This window comes from Lampris incognitus, chromosome 3 (assembly GCF_029633865.1).
Source record: "Lampris incognitus isolate fLamInc1 chromosome 3, fLamInc1.hap2, whole genome shotgun sequence".
Taxonomy (NCBI): domain Eukaryota; kingdom Metazoa; phylum Chordata; class Actinopteri; order Lampriformes; family Lampridae; genus Lampris; species Lampris incognitus.
In genome coordinates this window covers 66,908,440-66,926,877 of record NC_079213.1, presented here as the reverse complement: position 1 = coordinate 66,926,877, position 18,438 = coordinate 66,908,440, and the positions used below count along the sequence as shown (strand labels likewise).

General features: G+C 43.1%; 1 protein-coding gene across 1 annotated transcript; it reads right to left on the bottom strand.

Annotated features, from left to right (window-relative positions):
- Nucleotides 1-1,688: 1,688 nt before the first annotated feature.
- Nucleotides 1,689-18,355, bottom strand: efcab7 (EF-hand calcium binding domain 7). Its single transcript, XM_056277536.1, has 14 exons — nucleotides 18,169-18,355; nucleotides 17,396-17,550; nucleotides 16,828-17,039; nucleotides 16,516-16,602; nucleotides 15,715-15,946; nucleotides 13,482-13,603; nucleotides 11,148-11,289; nucleotides 10,168-10,277; nucleotides 8,844-9,007; nucleotides 8,312-8,445; nucleotides 6,253-6,401; nucleotides 5,865-6,074; nucleotides 3,413-3,520; nucleotides 1,689-2,396 (listed from the first exon to the last, which is right to left on the bottom strand). The coding sequence occupies exons 2-14, from the start codon at nucleotides 17,547-17,549 to the stop codon at nucleotides 2,316-2,318; spliced, it is 1,905 nt and encodes a 634-aa protein (XP_056133511.1). The 5' UTR covers nucleotide 17,550; nucleotides 18,169-18,355; the 3' UTR covers nucleotides 1,689-2,315.
- Nucleotides 18,356-18,438: the final 83 nt, after the last annotated feature.

Here is an 18,438-nt window from a genome sequence, read left to right as displayed (position 1 = left end):
ACCATCATATAAAGCAGACCTGGTAGCTTTCACAATTCCTCTGGCCAGATGCCTCATTTTATTACACTGGAAATCCCCTACTCCTCCATCTCACTCTGTGTGGCTCAGCGACATTTTGTATTTTATTAAGATGGAGAAAATAAGATGTGCCACAAAGGGTTCGACAACCAGATTTCATAAAACATGGGGTCCTTTGTTAAAATGGTTAAGGAACTGCAGTCACTTGACACCCCATAAACTTGGGGTAATCTATTGACATGTGTGGTGATATGGGTGTATGCCTTAACTATTTTTTAACCATTATATTTTTTTTCCTGTATAATCTATAATTTCATTTTATAATATTTCTTATTTGTCTTGAGTATACAAGCTGTGTTTTCTCTAACTGGCTAGGCGGCCAGGCTATATGTATATATGTCTGTTTGGTTTGTTTTGTTTTTTCTATGATGAATTTTGGTTGCTGTTTTTTCCTGTTTTTTTTTTATTCTCTATATAAACATTGACTTCATATATGTCTGTACAATATTTTGATTGTAAAAATTCAATACAAAAAGTTGTGAAAAAAAAAGAATGGCACTGCGAGGCGTTCGGGTGGCGTGGCGGTCTATTCTGCTGCCTACCAACAGGGGGATCGGCGGTTTGAATCCCCATGTTACCTCCGGCTTGGTTGGGTGTCCCTACAGACACAACTGGTCGTGTCCGCGGGAGGGAAGCTGGATGTGGGTATGTGCCCTGGTCACTGCACTAGTGCCTCCTCTGGTCGGTCGGGGCGCCTGTTCAGGGGGGAGGGGGAACTGGGGGGGAATAACATGATCCTCCCACACGTTACGTCCCCCTGGTGAAACTCCTCAGTGTCAGGTGAAAAGAAGCGGGTGGCGACTCCACATGTATCGGAGGAGGCATGTGGTAGTCTGTAGGCCTCCCCGGATAGGCAGAGGGGGTGGAGCAGCGATCTGGACAGCTCGGAAGAGTGGGGTAATTGGCTGGGTACAGTTGGGGAGAAAAAGGGGGGAAAAATCCATCCATCCATTACCTGAACCATTTATCCTGCTCTCAGGGTCGCGGGGGATGCTGGAGCCTATTCCAGCAGTCATTAGTTGGCAGGCGGGGAGACACCCTGGACAGGCCGCCAGGCCATCACAGGGTTGACATACACACACAACACACATTCATACCTAGGGACAATTTAGTGTGGCCGATTCACCTGACCTACATGTCTTTGGACTGTGGGAGGAAACCGGAGCCCCTGGAGGAAACCCACGCAGACACGGGGAGAACATGCAAACTCCACACAGAGGATGACCCGGGACGACCCACGAAGGTTGGACTACCCCGGGGCTCAAACCCAGGACCTTCTTGCTGTGAGGTGACCGCGCTAACCACTGCGCCACCGTGCCGCCCCAGGAAACCCCCCCCCCCAAAAAAAAAAGAATGGCGCTGCCTGTCTTATGGCTCAGTGTAATGATTATGTCCTAGCCTTATGTTCAATGCAGTAACCATTTTTGGGTTGGTTCATCACAGTTAACGTTTGAATTAGCGTTCTGTTTAAGTTAGCCTCAGCCTGCGTTCTGACATAAAAGATTGACGCATCGCACCCTGTTTTGGTAAACACTTACACAAGAACTAATTTTGCAGTTTCTAATTTTATATTTCAAATACAATACTGTCTTTAATAACAGCTTTGTCCCCATATCAGATCTGTGATGAAATCAGTCCAAATAAAGTGTCCTAAAATGAACGAATAAATGGCAGTTTGACTTAATATACATAGAACAGACTGAATTTAATATAATTCAACTGATACACGATAAGGCATGTATTAATTGTCAACAGTGCTGCTTCTATTAACATGAGAAACATGAAACCATATTTCATCTGAGGAGTATACTGTGGTCAGTACGGTTAGGTAATAGATAGATTATGAATAAACCGTGAAAATGACGCAAATTATAGCTATTTAGAAATGTTTAACATTGAAAATAAATAGGCAGCTTACTGATGGAGATTTTAATCTCCGTACTTTCTTTTAAATCTAATGTCGACATATAAAAAAGTTAACAGTTATACAATCTCATAACTTCTCCTTAAAACAACTTTTCTGCAGACAAAGGCACATGTTAGTATAAGAATCAAATCAGCAACCCTTTGGCTTGGAGTAGTTGAATAATGAATTAGTATTGAACAGTAACCTTTTCCCTGTCGGGGGGATATGTACACAACCGTGGCTTGTGAACACATCTTCTCCAGCTACTAGTCTTCATTAGTGTAGTGTAAAATAAGTGCCACTCTTTTTCTGTTGATTTCACAGTGCGGTTTCACTGGCCGGGTAGGATGCTTTCCACACAGCAGTACGTCCAGTCCTGTCGGTCACTGATGGGAAGGACATGCTGGCAAACCTGGTGGACAGGACACGTGTGACGGACATGACAAGGCACAGCTGCTTTCAGAATAAGACCGATTACGGGTTCTGCCAACCCGCTGAATTTATATTACTTCCAATTCATGTGTTTCTTGTTCCCCTTTGCTTGAGGAAGGTAGAATGTCTGCTTAAGTTAAATTACAGATTTAAAACTTGTATCAACACTGAAATAATGGACATTACTCTGCACTACTGTTTATCTGAATCCATTGAAGCAAAGTGACAATTTTAACAAATATAAGGGCAATGGCAGCAAGAAAGCAGTATGTTTCTTTTCTTTCTTTCTTTTTTTTTCTTATGGAATTTCCCCCCTTTCTCGTCCCAATTGTATCCGGCCAATTACCCCACTCTTCCGAGCCATCCCGGTCGCTGCTCCACCCCCTCTGCCGATCCGGGGAGGGCTGCAGACTACCACATGCCTCCTCCAATACACGTGGAGTCGCCAGCCGCTTCTTTTCACCTGACAGTGAGGCGTTTCGCCAGGGGGATGGAGCACGTAGCAGGATCACGCTACCCCCCCCCCCCCCCCGAACAGGCGCCCCGATCGACCGGAGGAGGCGCTAGTGCAGCGACCAGGACACATACCCACAGCCGGTTTCCCACCCGCAGACACAGCCAATTGTGTCTGTAGGGACGCCCGACCAAACCGGAGATAACACGGGGATTCCAACCGGTGATTCCCGTGTTGGTAGGCAATGGAATAGACCGCCACGCTACCCGGATGCCCTAGAAGTATGTTTCTTTGACTGGATATTGGTAGTAATGTCTCTAAATAACGCATATTATTTCTGACCTTTCTGCAGTACCTTACTGAGAATGAGTGACTGGCTGCAAAACAGTTACGTGCAGGGTATTTAAACATTAATTCTTGGTTATTTTTATGTAATACAAGAGGAATGGGGGCAAAAAAAACTTGTTCACATATAAATCAGGGTGACTGATAGATGATGCTGATAATCTCCACAAGAAGAGGGCAATCTCAGAGAGTCTTACCGTCTTGGTCTTGGCTGGGACCTCAACAGCGAACACAGCCATGCCTCTGCTGCTGCAGCAGTTTCTACTCTGGTCGTTGTTCACATGGACTGTCACTTTCTGGTTGGTCTGCAACACAGAGGGGGGATGTCCACTGTTTTTTTATGCTAATAATCAAAGGAATGTGTGGAAATCGGTTATTGATAATAGAGTTATAAAATATTCTGTGTGTTGCAAAAAAATTGAAGCAAATGGCAAATGGACTACATTTACATAGAGCTTTTCTAGTCTACTGACCACTCAAAGTGCTTTACAATGTGTACCTCACATTCCCCCATTCACACACATTCACACACCGATGGTGTACAGAGAATGTTGTGACTATAACAAATAACTGTAGTTTTTGGTCAGGATTGTGTCAAATACACTTACAAGAAAGTTTCTCTGTCTCCCTTACACATGAGTATTATTGACGTTATTATTGTAAGACAATGGTCAAACATGAAAATAGTGCAAAATTATATGAAACAATATAAAAACTTTAAAATGTGTGCCGTAACTTGAGCACAAGTCTTTTCTTGCAAACTTAGCAACTTCCCCTATTCACTGGTTGCTTTATGTAACAACAGCATCCTTACACAAGACTTCCTATTGCTAAGAGAATAGGTGTGAAGGCTGCATGTCAATAACAACCCATGAGAGCGGTCTCTTCTGAGTAGACTACGGGTGGACTACAGGAAGTAGCTATACTAATACAGAACATCTCGCACAGATGGGTTTCCCGAGCCATCTGGCATTATCATTTTTGAAATACTTAAGATTCACTGGCGTAATCCTGCACAACATTCAAAAATAAACAATCAACTCTTTGACTGCATTATTTGACAGTGCTGTGTGGTCCCCAAGGTGGTCAACCCTCAGTGTGTATCTCCAAGTCATGATTCCTGATTGTAGTTGTGTGTTCTCTGTACCAGTGATTCTTTGGCTCTTACATCAAAATGAACACAACATTTATAAGTGAGGAGCGCTAGCTGTCCTCTTAAAAAATTCTCAATAAAATAAGATCTTTATCTATCCATCCATCCATTATCCAAACCGCTTATCCTGCTCTCAGGGTCGCCGGGATGCTGGAGCCTATCCCAGCAGTCATTGGGCGGCAGGCGGGGAGACACCCTGGACAGGCCGCAAGGCCATCACAGGGCACACTGTATTTCCATTCAGTAAAAAAAAAAAAAAAAAAGAAAAAAAAGTCTAATCTAGCTTAAGGTTCTACATTGAATTAATCTCTCTAAATTTTTTTCCATTCCATTATCTGAACCGCTTATCCTGCTCTCTCTAAATTTAAACTTTCAAAATTTTACCCTGAAGTAGATGACAAATGTGACCACTGCGCACAATCCCCAGCTGACCTAACACACCATGTTCTGATTATGCCCGAAACTGATAGGTTTCTGGTCCTCCTTTTTTGAAATAATTTCTGAAGTCACTGGAGTGGAGGTCCTTCCTGGGGTAGGGATATCTATTTTTGGAGTGCCAGACATAGTGGAAAATTTCACATCAATGCAGCTAAACATTATCGCTTTCAGTTCTTTTCTTGCTCCCGCAAGGAAACTATTTCTTTGGAAGTCCCTGCACCCCCTTTGCCGTCATCCCTGACAGAGGACATGATGATGTTCCTTAAACTACAAAAAAAAAAAAAAAAATCAAATTTGCCATTCGTGGATCAGCTCAGAAATTCTACTCTACCTGGCAGCCCTTCTTATCTTATTTTGACCAACTAACAGTGCTTCCCTATGATTAAGACCACTTGTATTATATGTCTTAATTTTAACTGAATGCTGTGTGTCAGTGTAGACTACTATACTTACGGCATATGGGACATATTTTTCTCCAATCACTAAAATGTATGAAATCATAAAACATGACATATGGAAACAGAAATGACTACTAATAGTTCATTTGTACACGATGCTCTGTACTTCATGTTCCTCAACTTGGTACTTATGAGATGACTGAATACATCTTGTTGATGTAAAGCTCTCTAACCCAATTTATTTGTATTTTGTAGTTTTTTATTTACCTTATAATTGTTATTACTGTAACTAATGTTTATTTTTAACCTATTTTGCATCGGCAATGGGTGAGGGTTGGGTGGGAGGGGGCTGGGGAGGAAAATTACCAAAATATGGCAGGACAATCATTTCCATTTCCATTGTATTTGTATGTTTTGTTTTGTTTTTGTACACCTAATGTTCCTTCCAATAAAATATTATTGGGGGGGGGGGGGTAATCCAGTTTAATTTCTATCAGTATTTCACGTTTATTTTTAAGTAGTGCTACATTTTGAGGAACCACTCTTTAAAATTACTTTTACTTTGTCAACCTAAGTCTTATGTCTTTATGTAGAAGAGTGGATGAGCCCCTTAAATCACGCAGTCTTAGAATCACTTTGACTCCACTGCTGGTTGTCTACCTTGTTGACGATGAGTGAGGAGATCCTGTGCTCTCCACGGTAGGTGTAGAGAAGGACGTTGTCTTTCCCCCTTAGTGCCCGAGCCTCTGCCTTAGAAACAATGGACTTCTGTAGTGCCTGATTCAGCAGCCTGGGGCCTGAATCCAGACTGAGAGGCTGGACTGATGGCTGGGAGCCCTCACAGTGTACATCTATCTGGAATGGACAAGCCTGAGGGGGTTTGGAGGTGGGGTGGAGGGGTTAATCCAACAAGTTACAACAGTTAAAGTGGGCTAATCAAGACATGACTGTGTTTCCTATTGGTGTGTGTGTGTGTGTGTGTGTGTGTGTGTGTGTGTGTGTGTGTGTGTGTGTTTGAACTTTTGTGTACGAGTGTGTGTGTAATCACCTCTACAAGCTCCAGGCCACGGTTGTAGCCCATTGCTTCTAGAGTGAGCCACAGGTCTGCGGGGTCTCCATCTCTCTCTGTAGCCTCCATCAGGTTCAGCTCCATGAAGCCCTGTTTGGTCAGCTGGTTCCTCCTGGTGTCAAAATTCTCTGTGGGCAGTGGCACAGAGAGAAAAGATGAGGTCAAGGCGACACAAAAGTAGAAAATTCAGGGAATAGAATAGAATACACTTTATTTGTCATTTGTACATACATATAATGAAATTCACTCTGCATTTAACCCATCCTAGCTGTGTAGCTAGGAGCAGCGGGCAGCCACCATGCAGCACCCGGGGACCAACTCCAGTTATTTCTCCCTATTGCCTTGGTCAGGGGCACAGACAGGAGTATTAACCCAAACATATGTGTCTTTGATGGTAAGAGGAAACTAGAGTGCCCGGCGGAAACCTACACAGACGCGGGGAGAACATGCAAACTCCACACAGAAAGGACCTGGGCTGGCGTAGGGTTCGAACCCAGGACCTCCTTGCTGTGAGGCAACAGTGCTAACCGCTGGGCCACTGTGCCGCCCATGACAACATAATCATAATTACAGAAAAATATTTTTTTTTCTCCAAAAAAGCAAACAAGTGAACACACCGATAAATAAATTGGAAAAAGATATGCAATCCTGAAAGAGGTAATGTCCTGAAGATGGTTTTTGAGATATTTTTGCTTTGTTCAACAGTATGTCAGCGACGAACTTTCCTGGACATTAAACACCCAGGCCCTTGTGAAAAAGGCCCAACAACGCCTGCATTTCCTGAGGAGGCTGAGGAGCACCTGTCTATCCCCCAAAATTCTCACCAACTTCTACCACTGCACCATAGAGAGCATCCTGACCAGCTGCATCTCAGTGTGGTATGGCAACTGCCCCTCAGTAGCCCAGAAAGCTCTGCAGCGGGTCATCAAGGCGGCCCAGCATATCACCGGTATCCAGCTCCCAGCCATAAAAGCCATTTATCACAAACGCTGCCTTCGAAGGGGTCTCAGCATCAGCAGAGATCCCACCCACCCCAACCATGGACTGTTCTCCCCCCTGCGCTCTGGGAGGTGCTACAGGAGCCTCGCCCGCACTACCAGGCTCAAAATCAGCTTCTTTCCACAAGCTGTTGCCCACCTGAACCTGACCACCCACTGAATGTCTGTAGATATTTTGCACTGTTGCTCTTTTTTAACTTATTTTTAGCTTTTGGTCTTCATGTGTGTATATCTTATATTGTGTTTGCTGTGTCTGTCTTGCACTGTTTGGTGAAGCCACAGCCCTCATTTCATTTTTAACATGTGCCTGCACATTGTTTTTAATGACAATAAATTGAATTGAATTGAATGCAGTGGACAGTGACAGTAAGTAACCATGAGAGACAGAGAAAGTGAGAGGGGGGGGGATGGACAAGCGTGTATAAAAACACAGTAGCTACACTGATGTAACTATACCTTGCAAGTGACGATAAATGCAGAAACCGAGTTTGGATGTTATAGGGAAGGGGTTGGGTGACAGCAGATATGTCGCTGGAGTAATCAATTGAGCACCTCCTATCGGCACCATTTGGTTAAATTACATGACACCCCCTGTAGAATCCCTCAGCGACCTCTGGTGTCGGAGGATCCCTCCTCCTGCTCGCAGTTTCAACACTGATCAAAACCTATACTTATTTACACTGTTCATACATACACGTATAACTCTAACTCAAAACACAACAGGTTAAAACAGACTGCATGCCAGATTCAAACTGCTATCTGCAAACATATGACACACCCGCCCCAATGCCCAGAGAGGCCCTTATATGCCATATTTACCGATGGAAGGTTTGTTTGCTCTTTTTGCTCCAGCCTGTGATACATTTTAGTTGAGTTACATTCACACAGGAACTCTCCAGCTATTGACTCCATTGTCTCCAAGGTCAAACACCTTGTTTAGGAGCACTACGCCAAGTGATGTTTGACCACTACGCAATGAAAACAACCAAAACAAGCTACGTGGATTGGCAAATGGATCAGTGGGGATACCAGAAATCTACCTCTACAGACTGCCCAGGCCTCGCCGTCACACTTTTCTCCGCTGGTCCTCAGCTCAAAGAAATTGTACTCCTCCAAACTGAGTAAGCCATTTCCATCTAGGTCTATCACCTCGAAGATATCAGACAGCACCTCCCTGTGGCAGAAACATAGAAGAGCACATTATCAGAGGAGACGTTCAAAATGCACGGCTATGATAAATCACCAGCATTATGAGGCCACCTGAATGGGCGGGTTTGTCAATATTCCTGAAAACCTCTATTTATTTTTATTTCACTTTCAATATTTATAGTCCTCTTCAATTGAAACAAATTATTTTTTTATTCACTATGCCCCTCCTTATTCATTTCAAATATTAGATGAATAGCCAACAGAACTCAATTATTAAACAAGACAGCTTTTTTTTCTAGGCCAGCTTTGTTCCAAATGGGCCCGTCTTAATGTTAAACACGTAAACGTAAATAAATACACAGTCATGTTTAGGCACATGCAGCACGCATACTGACATAAACACTCACTCACAAACGCACACACCTGAACTCTCTGGTGAGGTCTAGCTCTCCAGTGTCAGTCCTGTAGACCAACTCAACTGGTTTCTCAGAAAGGTTCTTCCTGCTCCTCTTCCTTAGCCTGCAGCCACTGGTGAAGGGCAGGAGATAGTAGGTTCCAGCACTCAGTTCTCCTTTCCATACACACTTCTGTGGAAACCAAGCAATTGCAGCATAGGCAACAGTTTAGGCTGAGCAGGGAAAAGAAATCGATACTATATAATATTGTCAAATTGTCTGTTAGGAATTAGCATGTCCCAGTCCTTTCTATTTCTTCCACTTCCGGTGTGGGAAGATGGTAGCGTGAATTCCTGTTTGCAGCGGCCTCACCCAATACCAGTGTGGGAAGATGGCGGTGTGAACTTGTGTTTGTGGCAGCCTCACCCAGTACCGTCCATGCAGTGTCTTTGTCCACGTCTGCCTCTAAGTTTGTTTTGTCTTCGTTTGATGGCTGGGAGAGCAGGCGTTGGATCAGCTGGGGGAGCCGAGTCTGCTGCATCCTCTGGGCCCAGGGACCACGGCCCTGGTTGGAGCTGCGCCCGAAGAGGGAACACCAAGGGCAGTCTGACAGGACGCGGAAGCGGGCCAGGCTAGGCTAACTGCTAGCCAATGCAGACCAGCAGTTCCGATAACACCAAGGGTGGTCTGGCGGCGGCGGCCTCGCCTAGCGTTGACTGTATTTTAATGTTGTTGTGTAGAGTGCGGGGAGGTGTGTCGAAGGTGTCTGGTTGGGAGAGCTGGCATTGGATCGGCTGGAGGAGCCTGGTCTGCTGCGTCCAGTGGGCCCAGGGACCACGGCCCTGCTGGAGCTGTGCCCGAGGAGGACACACCGAGGGTGGTCTGACAGGACGTGGAAGTGGGGCAGGCTAAGCTAACTGCTAGCCCATGCAGACCGGCAGTTCCGACAGTCATCCTGGCTGGCGTTTGTTCTCTGGACAGTGGAATTTTTGGACTGTGTTGCACTGAGTGGACTGTGTTGTTAACTGTTTGTGTTTTTTTTGTTTTTTTTTTTTTTTGCTTTGTTCTCTCTGTTTTTGTATGTTTTCGGTGGTGTCCTTTTTGGGATATTTGGGGTGTGTGTTTTTGTCTTTTATGTCACACTGCTGTGGATTGGGGGAAATGGAACTTCGTTTCTTTTGTGTACACAAGTACATGAAAGAAAGACAATAAATTGTTCCTGTTCCTGTTCAGCTCGCCATTTCACACATACCACAAGGGTAAGAATCACACAACTATGCTAACAACGTATGACCAAACACTTATGCCACAAACACACATAAACTCACATATGAACAAACACAAGAACATACCCCCTTGTTTCTCAACTCTGTAAAACACACAAGGGTGGAATCCTCTTTGGTGTCACCTGCTGATAGGACAAAAAGAGCTGTGTCCACCATCATCCAGGATGGGGGCTTGTCTGAAACCCAGAGAGAAGAAACATTATGGCTCAGTGTCTGACTCCTTAGATCAGGGGTGTCAAACTCCAGGCCTCGAGGGCCGCAGTGTCTGCAGGTATTTGTTGCAACCATGCACTACACCACCTGATTAAACTAGTTCCTTTCCCTCCTTGATCCAGGAGGTGAGCTAATTAGTGAAACCAGGTGGTGTAGTGCATGGTTGCAACAAATACCTGCAGACACTGCGGCCCGGCCTGGAGTTTGACACCCCTGCCTTAGATCTTCGCCTTTTCTAACGATTATTTTATGACCTGCTCAACTTGGGCTTTGGGCTTTACCGTACTTGATTTGATTTGACTGTGAACATTAAAGAGATAAAAAGATTAAAAAGAAGATAATTGTTTACTTTTGTTTTGCTCTAGTAAGGAGTATTGAGTAGATAGCCAAGACACCCCTCACAGAACAATACTAGAATTACATGTATACATGCATGTCTGCAACTGTCCCGACAGTTCACTGGTATGCTGGACAAAACTGCATTGATGAAGACTAAGCACCATAACACCCCAAAATGGATCATATTTCCAACAACCTGCCCTCTCTCTCTTTGACTGTAAGCTGTGGAACTGATCACAAGATTTATGAATTAAGATGAGAGTGTATTTAAGGCTCAGCAATGTCTGGCTTCTAGTTATATCTCAGATTTAAATGCCCCGATTAACAAGGCAACAGCTTGGTACTGTGCATTTATTCAGCATCAATACATCTCATATCCATCCTGAGGTGTAACAACAATGAACCAAGCCCTGAAGCATATGTGATATGGAACTTCTGTGTTTGTAAAATCTGCACTATAACTTAATGCAGAATATTATGACGCCGTCGCCTACCGGGCCTGTGGCTGAGGTCCAGTGGCTGGATGGTGAGGTAAACACTGGTTGTCTGGGGCAGGTGGAGACAGTACTGCAGAGAGCTGATGCTCCCATCATCCTCCAGGAAGAAACAGCCCTTCATGCAACTGTGCTGCCACTCCTGCAACGGTGGACAACAGCTGGTTAACTGCCAACATTCAATATTTACACAAACTGACACTGAATTTCTCCCCTTACCACTCAAAATGTCATTACACTCTTTTCATATGGATGCACATTTTGGATCCCAATCTATGATTCAAGAAACTAGACCTTTTAGGCAATAATTTGACATGACATGTTGTGCCCTTTTCCCCATTTAGACACATTAGATAGATTAAAAAATAAGAAGAAATTCTTTCTCAAAGGAGAGCCGCTTTTGTGAAAGGTTAAGTCTGTTTTTGCAGAGAAAAGATATTTAGGAATTAGGCAATCAAAGCTAGAAAAGAGATTACTCACTTGACCTAAGAAAAGACTGCTTTTGAGATAGATAATCTCCCTCCAAACCCTCAGGGGGTAAATTCGTAACTCCACAGCTCATATTAACGGTTGCTATACTCCTAAATATCCACGAGAGGGCAGCAGTGTAACATCACCTTTCATCATGAGGCCAAAATAAATCACCTTCCCTGACACAATATGGCAAATGACATTGCATTTAACTTAATCAATATAGGCTCTTCGATCTAAAGCTAGCTGTGTTTTGTGAAATATCAAGAGGCTGCTTTGCCAGTATTTATGAACCCTTATATCTCTTTCATTTTGAAATTCTGTTTTTCCTTTGTCTAGCCCCACAACTGAGACAAGGTCATAATTTGAAATTGAACAGGAACATCAAAACAAGGAAGTTTTCATTTGGCTCACCGGAGACACATTCAGTGAAAGCATAGTTGATGTGGACACACAATAAGAGGGCACAGAGAGCAATGCCTGCCTGCAGTAGGCTATATATCCTTTTAGTGGACAAATAAATCACCAAGTTAAACAAAGAAACGAAGTACCATAAAAACAGACCCTGTCACTCCTTCGCCGAAAAGCCATTTTCTCAAAGTATTTATCTTGGGCTGTTTGAAGTATAAGAGATCTGACCATAACACTTCAGCGGTTTGTCTAGACCATATTAAATGAGGGAAATTGCCGCAGGCTGCGTCCACTACTTAAAGGCCTCGGAAAAAAAGAGAGAGGGGGTCAGCCAGCAGACTAATACAGACTGCTGTCACCCATTCTAGCCATGGACCTGATTTATTTATCCACTGAGTGCTGCTAGACACCTTGCAAACCACAACCACAAACATAACCACATCCACACAACAAGTACACAAACACATAAACACAGATTTATGCTTGTGTTGTACTTGAAAGATTGTTTCATTGGCTTCATGCATCCCCTCACCTTAACCGATCTCTAATCTTAACCGACACCTTACCTGATATTACAGACAATACGAATTTTCTAAATGCATCCCAGAAAAAGCCCTCGCAACTGACTTGAATAATTGTCTAGATTTTCTATTCTTCTGCAGACATTTGGACCGTGGAATGTAGTGAAAGTCCAAAGTAAATTGAGAGCATGCACACACACCCAGACACGCATACACACACATACACACCAAGAACACAACTCACCCCTCCATATCACCTCCCTATTATTAGCCCCAGCCCCGGTAATATAGGAGCCGATACAGTGGGAGGAACTTCCCTCAGAGGTAATCTCTGGACACACATTTTTTTTTACCTCGATGGCCTCTGGCCCTTTCCAATCTCGCCACATTGCTTGGACCTGAGAGACGGAGTGAGGGCTAATATTCTTTTATTTATTTATTTGTGTTTTTTTTTGTTTTTGTTTTTCCTGCTGCAAAGAAAACCGGCCGAGGTTAAGCCAAAAAGAGTGCAAACAAAGAGAATGGGGATCGATACACCGTACAGCATAGCTATCCACACAGGGCCAAATTCTCCCCTCACAGGCCAGGGATGACATTTTGGGTCTCTGGGTTAAGAAATACTGCACTATTGCAGGGTTCCCAATTTTAAAAACTCTTCTGTTGTGCCTGGCAACTTCTGCAGTGTAATGAAATATTAAAAGGTAAAGGACAAATAAAGACATGATGGTGAGTTTGCAACTTTTTAATTTTATTCATTCTGTTTCTCTTAGAAATTTGCTGAACTAAGATTTGGTCTTTCAAAGAGGTCCGAGGGCTTGTCAGGGAAAGTTTTAATTTTATTGGCATGACAGTTACCAGTCCACCTCTCTATTTGGGGCGCTTCTTAAAAAAGATTAGCTAAAACGTTTAGACAGACAGTGGAAAAATTTACCAGCAAAGCTGCAGGCTCCATTGTTTTGCAGGTCTTTGTGCTACTGGCTGTCATAGTGATGCCATTAGACAGGGATGATCGTCTGCTGTGTGCTGAGGAGGGGCGGCAGAACGATCGACTCTCTGAGATACAAACAAATGCACACATAAGAGAATACACAATCACAAGCGCAAGGCACAAAAGCATACATCTTCTGTCTTAAATTTGCCCACGGTTGAGTTGGTATTCTGGCAGTGATGCCCTTTGCAAGGTGTTCAATGCAAATGTGTACTGAATTAAAATCAAGTGATTCTAGCTTTCTTGCCCCCCCCCACACACACACACAGACATGTGTAATAAATCAATTTACTTGCATTACGATTAAAAGAGAAAGACAGGTGAACTAACAGATCAAGTAGAAATCCCTGTTCTCCATACAAAAACACAGTCAAAAAAGAGACGCCATAATGCAAAATGTGGCTGCCACCACAATTTGTCGTAACATACACCCATTGCCAAATTCAAGCGAAAACAACTACTTCACATTGGGATTCCGAAGAAGTGCAATCTCAAGTTCAACCACCTTTAATTAATTATGGACGCATAGTAAATTACAAGTAGCACAATCGCGGCCCCAAATCCATTATCTTACACAACCTTTTTTTTCCCCCATGAGCACTAATTGAAGCCAGGAAATATCAATTCAATAATGAGGGGCCTGATTGTTTCCAAGATCAGGAAATCAAGCCTCAGAGTAATTTGATAGCCTATAGTAAATTACCATAGCAGAGAAACAAATAGATCCACTATCAAGGTTTTGTCATGGATCTAGCTGGTATTGATCACAGTGCCTTGAACCTAAAAGACCAAATTGTTATTGAATACGGACAAATATACATAGAAATATGAAGCTGAGTTTACCCTCCATTCATTCAGAACTGGCTGTTCCCCTCTATTGGAAACCCAGTTTTAGAAACAAATAGCACCACTGTCACGAAATGTCACGAAACTTCACTTACTAGTAATACTGCTTACCCCAAGCAATGAAATCTCATCGCAATCTAAACAAAGCGTTGTGAAAAATCAACAACAATGAGTGGAAATGAGATTGCTAGTAGCGCCACAAATAAACCAGGGGTCTCAGAGCCAAATTTTTGCCCTCAAAAAGCAATGCCCTAAAACGGACAAATCTGGGCCCAAATGAGCACTCAAAACATTTCTCTGAGCTCTGAGGAACGCCTGTTCAGCATGTGCTGCCACGCAGCAGCTCATGTCAGAGGCCTGTTAAAATGTAACAGGTATAAATCAATATGTGGGAAAATCACAGTAATGTGATAATCCCCACTACTACCTCGGAGCTCATTTGTTTTTGCAGCGGTGGTTGGCCGGGCCCTCCCCTAGACCACCGCCTTATCCCTCATCATCTCCCGTGTGAGCAGAGGTGTGATCCTCAAAATCAATAACATGAACAGCGACTGACCACTTAAAGCAACCCACTCTATCTTCTCACTGCTGCCTGCCCCCGGCTCGCTCATCAGGGACCACCGGTCCTCTCTACCTCTCCTCAGCACTACTATAGTTCCATTGAGACTCGGCAGTATGAGCTGCTTTTCACTGGGACAACCGGTTGAAGACCGTTTTGTTCTGTTGTGTAATAGAGGAAAAAGGCTTTTGTTTGTGACCTCCAGTTTTTGTGAACTGAAGATGGATTTAAAGCCAGATACTTCTGCTTTACAAAGAATATTTACATAGATCTATGCTCTATGGAGTCAGAGTTTAAAGGAGGCATTTTTCACTGATGTAGAAAAGGCCTTTGTCAACGTCTTGATAGCGCACATGATTGCCTGAATCACAACGCTTTACAGTCTCCTCCCTCCAAACACACTACTCTAATTGTGTGGCAATTATGATGTATGGACTGTGTCCTAATGAGATGATTTGTCACAGGGGTGAAAAATCGATCAATAACAGAGCCAATACTTATTCCTTAAAACTAATCTGTAAGGTGCACAAAAGGTAATGTTTATGTGAGTGCCTGTGTGTGTTTTTGTGTCTGTGTATACACTGTGTGTGGGTTTGCATACAAATGGTGCTCTACAGTATGCTTAAAGCCTTCTATAAATTTCAGCTGTGGACCTTTCATTTGATTAAGTTAGCATGGGCGATGTTTGAATGCACGCAACATCATCTACATTTTTAGCCCTTGTATCTAATGAAAAAAACTGTAAGGCCTGCAAAGTTCCATGTCCAGTACCTTTCTGGCATGAAGTATCTGATTCTGTCCTTGGAGATTCTGGAGGCTGGGGGACAGTTATTGCTGCTACTGCTGCTGAGGATGATGATGATGATGATGACGATATGGAGCTCTTTAGAGGGCTGTCTGACTCGTTGCCAAAGTTCTGCCTTCTCAGCTTGGCATCAGCCTCTAGCCTCTCTAAGGCGGCTGTCTGGCAACACTTTGCTGTGGACACCAGTAGGCTGCAGAACTGACAGCAATAGGAAACTAGTTTTACAGGGATGATACATAAGCTTTGACTTGATGAAACAGAACTGGGCAGTGTTATTTGTACTTTGGGTGGTGATAAGCAAATGGAAAAAAATGAAATATGTGCTGGTGGAGGGGCCTATAAGGAAGCGACAAATACTGTTGGACATAATGCCCATCGAAATTACCCCAGGATATTGTCCAAGGTTTTTTGTCAGGTGGAGAAACAGGGTGGGGTAATTGGGCATTTGCACCACCAGCAAAATGTTGTTATATTTTGGCTGTATGTAGCTGGTAAGTTTTGCCATCTATGTACAAGATAAGAATCTTTGTTTTGTAGGGGATTTTTTTCATCAACATTAGAGGCTTACTATTTGAAAACCTCTAGGTGAGATAAAAGAAGTGAAACATTTCAGTGACTAACATATAATGGGACCAAAACCTATTCAAAAATATGCGTCATGCTCTAATTTTGAGATTTAGGCTTACACAGGACATAGTGATAACAAAACAAAAAAAAGAAGAAGAATGGAATAAGAAAAACATAACTTCATACCTTTCTACACTTACCTCTGTATAGTCCAACTTGCCATCTTTGTTGATGTCAGCAAGTGAGAAAATGGCATTTACCTCCTGAATGGTCATCTTCTCTCCTCTCTGGAAAAAATGAACACATTTCCTTTAACGGTGAAAATATGGCAACAAAAAGTGTGATCATTTTGTAAGAAAGTTTAGGTACCAGTTTGATAGTTAAAAACAACAATAAGTGTGATTATTTTGTAAGTTGAGGCACCATAGTTTGATGGTTAAAAAGAGACTCGTCAAATAAGTCTTATTGTTCAAATATTAGTAAAGCATTCTTAATAGCTTTTGGCTACTTACTGTGGTAAGAGCTTTCTCCAATTCACTGTGTGCGATGTAGCCATCACCGTTAACGTCCATCTTTCTGAAAGCTCTCATCAGCTCATTCTTATCAGTTTGCATTTCAATTTTAAGAATCTCACAAAAATCATCAAAGTTCAGTTCAGACGTCCTCGGTGTCCAGTACTTATTAAGAGTTGCAAGGGATGGGTTTCTACCAGCCTGCCGGAGAACTTAGATAAAACAGGAAAAGCACAAAACCAACAAGGCATAAAAGCTGATGACAAGCAACCGCATCGGCACACTGACAATCATAAACGTTTTGTTACCCCAATCTCCTCACTCTAATAATGAATTGATTGACTTATTTCCCCCCTGAATGAATAATTCTTTTTTATAATCCCATTTTAATTGTTTAGGCCAGCTACAATTCTCCTCAAACTGGCATTGTATGACCCATGTACTTAACCACCGATTGGTGGAGAAATGGCTCCACAATAAATGTAATAAATGAGCGTTAGCGCTAATGACTGCAGGGTGTCTGCTGTTTGGTTTGCTTGCGGGCTGACAGCTTTTAATGATCACCTACCACGACACAACTGTTGTTTTGAACCGACGTTTGTCAGACTCGATCCGAACACAGCCAGGTATGCAGCTCGGCACTGCACGTAGAAGGTCTCCTCGTTGCCAGGGCGACGACACCTCTGCGACCCGAGAGGTGGAGGCGATGCTTGAAAAGACATTCTAAAGACAGGGGGACACATCTGGTCAAACCCCTAAACAAGATTTGTAAACTGTGGCACTTTGCATGTAATATTAATCACCCGACTAAAATAACTATCGGTGTCAGTTATTACCATTGTACCCTCACTCACTTGACAGGCTCTTACGGCAACGATTTGCCTGTTACACTGAAATCAATTTTGTATTTTGATGTTCCTTATTCACCGCCTCTCGATGAACGAGTATGCATTTACCCTCACCAATCGATAGGGAAACGCTGATAGGATTGGTTACGATTTCACGATTGTACCACTACTGCTACTTCGTGTAAAGCTAGTACTACTATGATTACTATTTTAAACTACTAATAAGACACGTTAGCCCCTAGCTAAAGGGCCCGGGCGGTTAGTGATGTCGCCTTGTGGTGCAGTACACTCATATCGAATCCCACACCGGGCAAGAAAATAACCGGTTACACTATTTAGTAAATGTACCCCCCCCCCCCCGGTTGATAAATTTGCTTTGCTAGAAACCAGAGTAGTGACTGCTGCTAGCTCCGGGTAGTTTCTTGTTTTATAATTTGTCACGATCATCATCTAAAATAACACCAAGAAAAATACACCAAACCGTGCAACGTACCTGCGTTGAAACGAGTTCCTTAAATAACCAAACGCTGCTGTGGCGGGAACTGTTGATAGGTCAACAAAAAAAAACCATCAGTGCCCAGTCGAAACCAATCCGAAGAAACCAAGACTGTTCCCGTTGCTGTTTTCACGGGGATGACAAAATTTAACAGATAACGCAACAATTATCATTGTAAATTCAAAGATTATTTTCAAGAGGAAGCAGAATGTGCATTTTGGCGAATATACGAGTTTATGGACAAAGTTGCTCTTGAGCATACGGAAA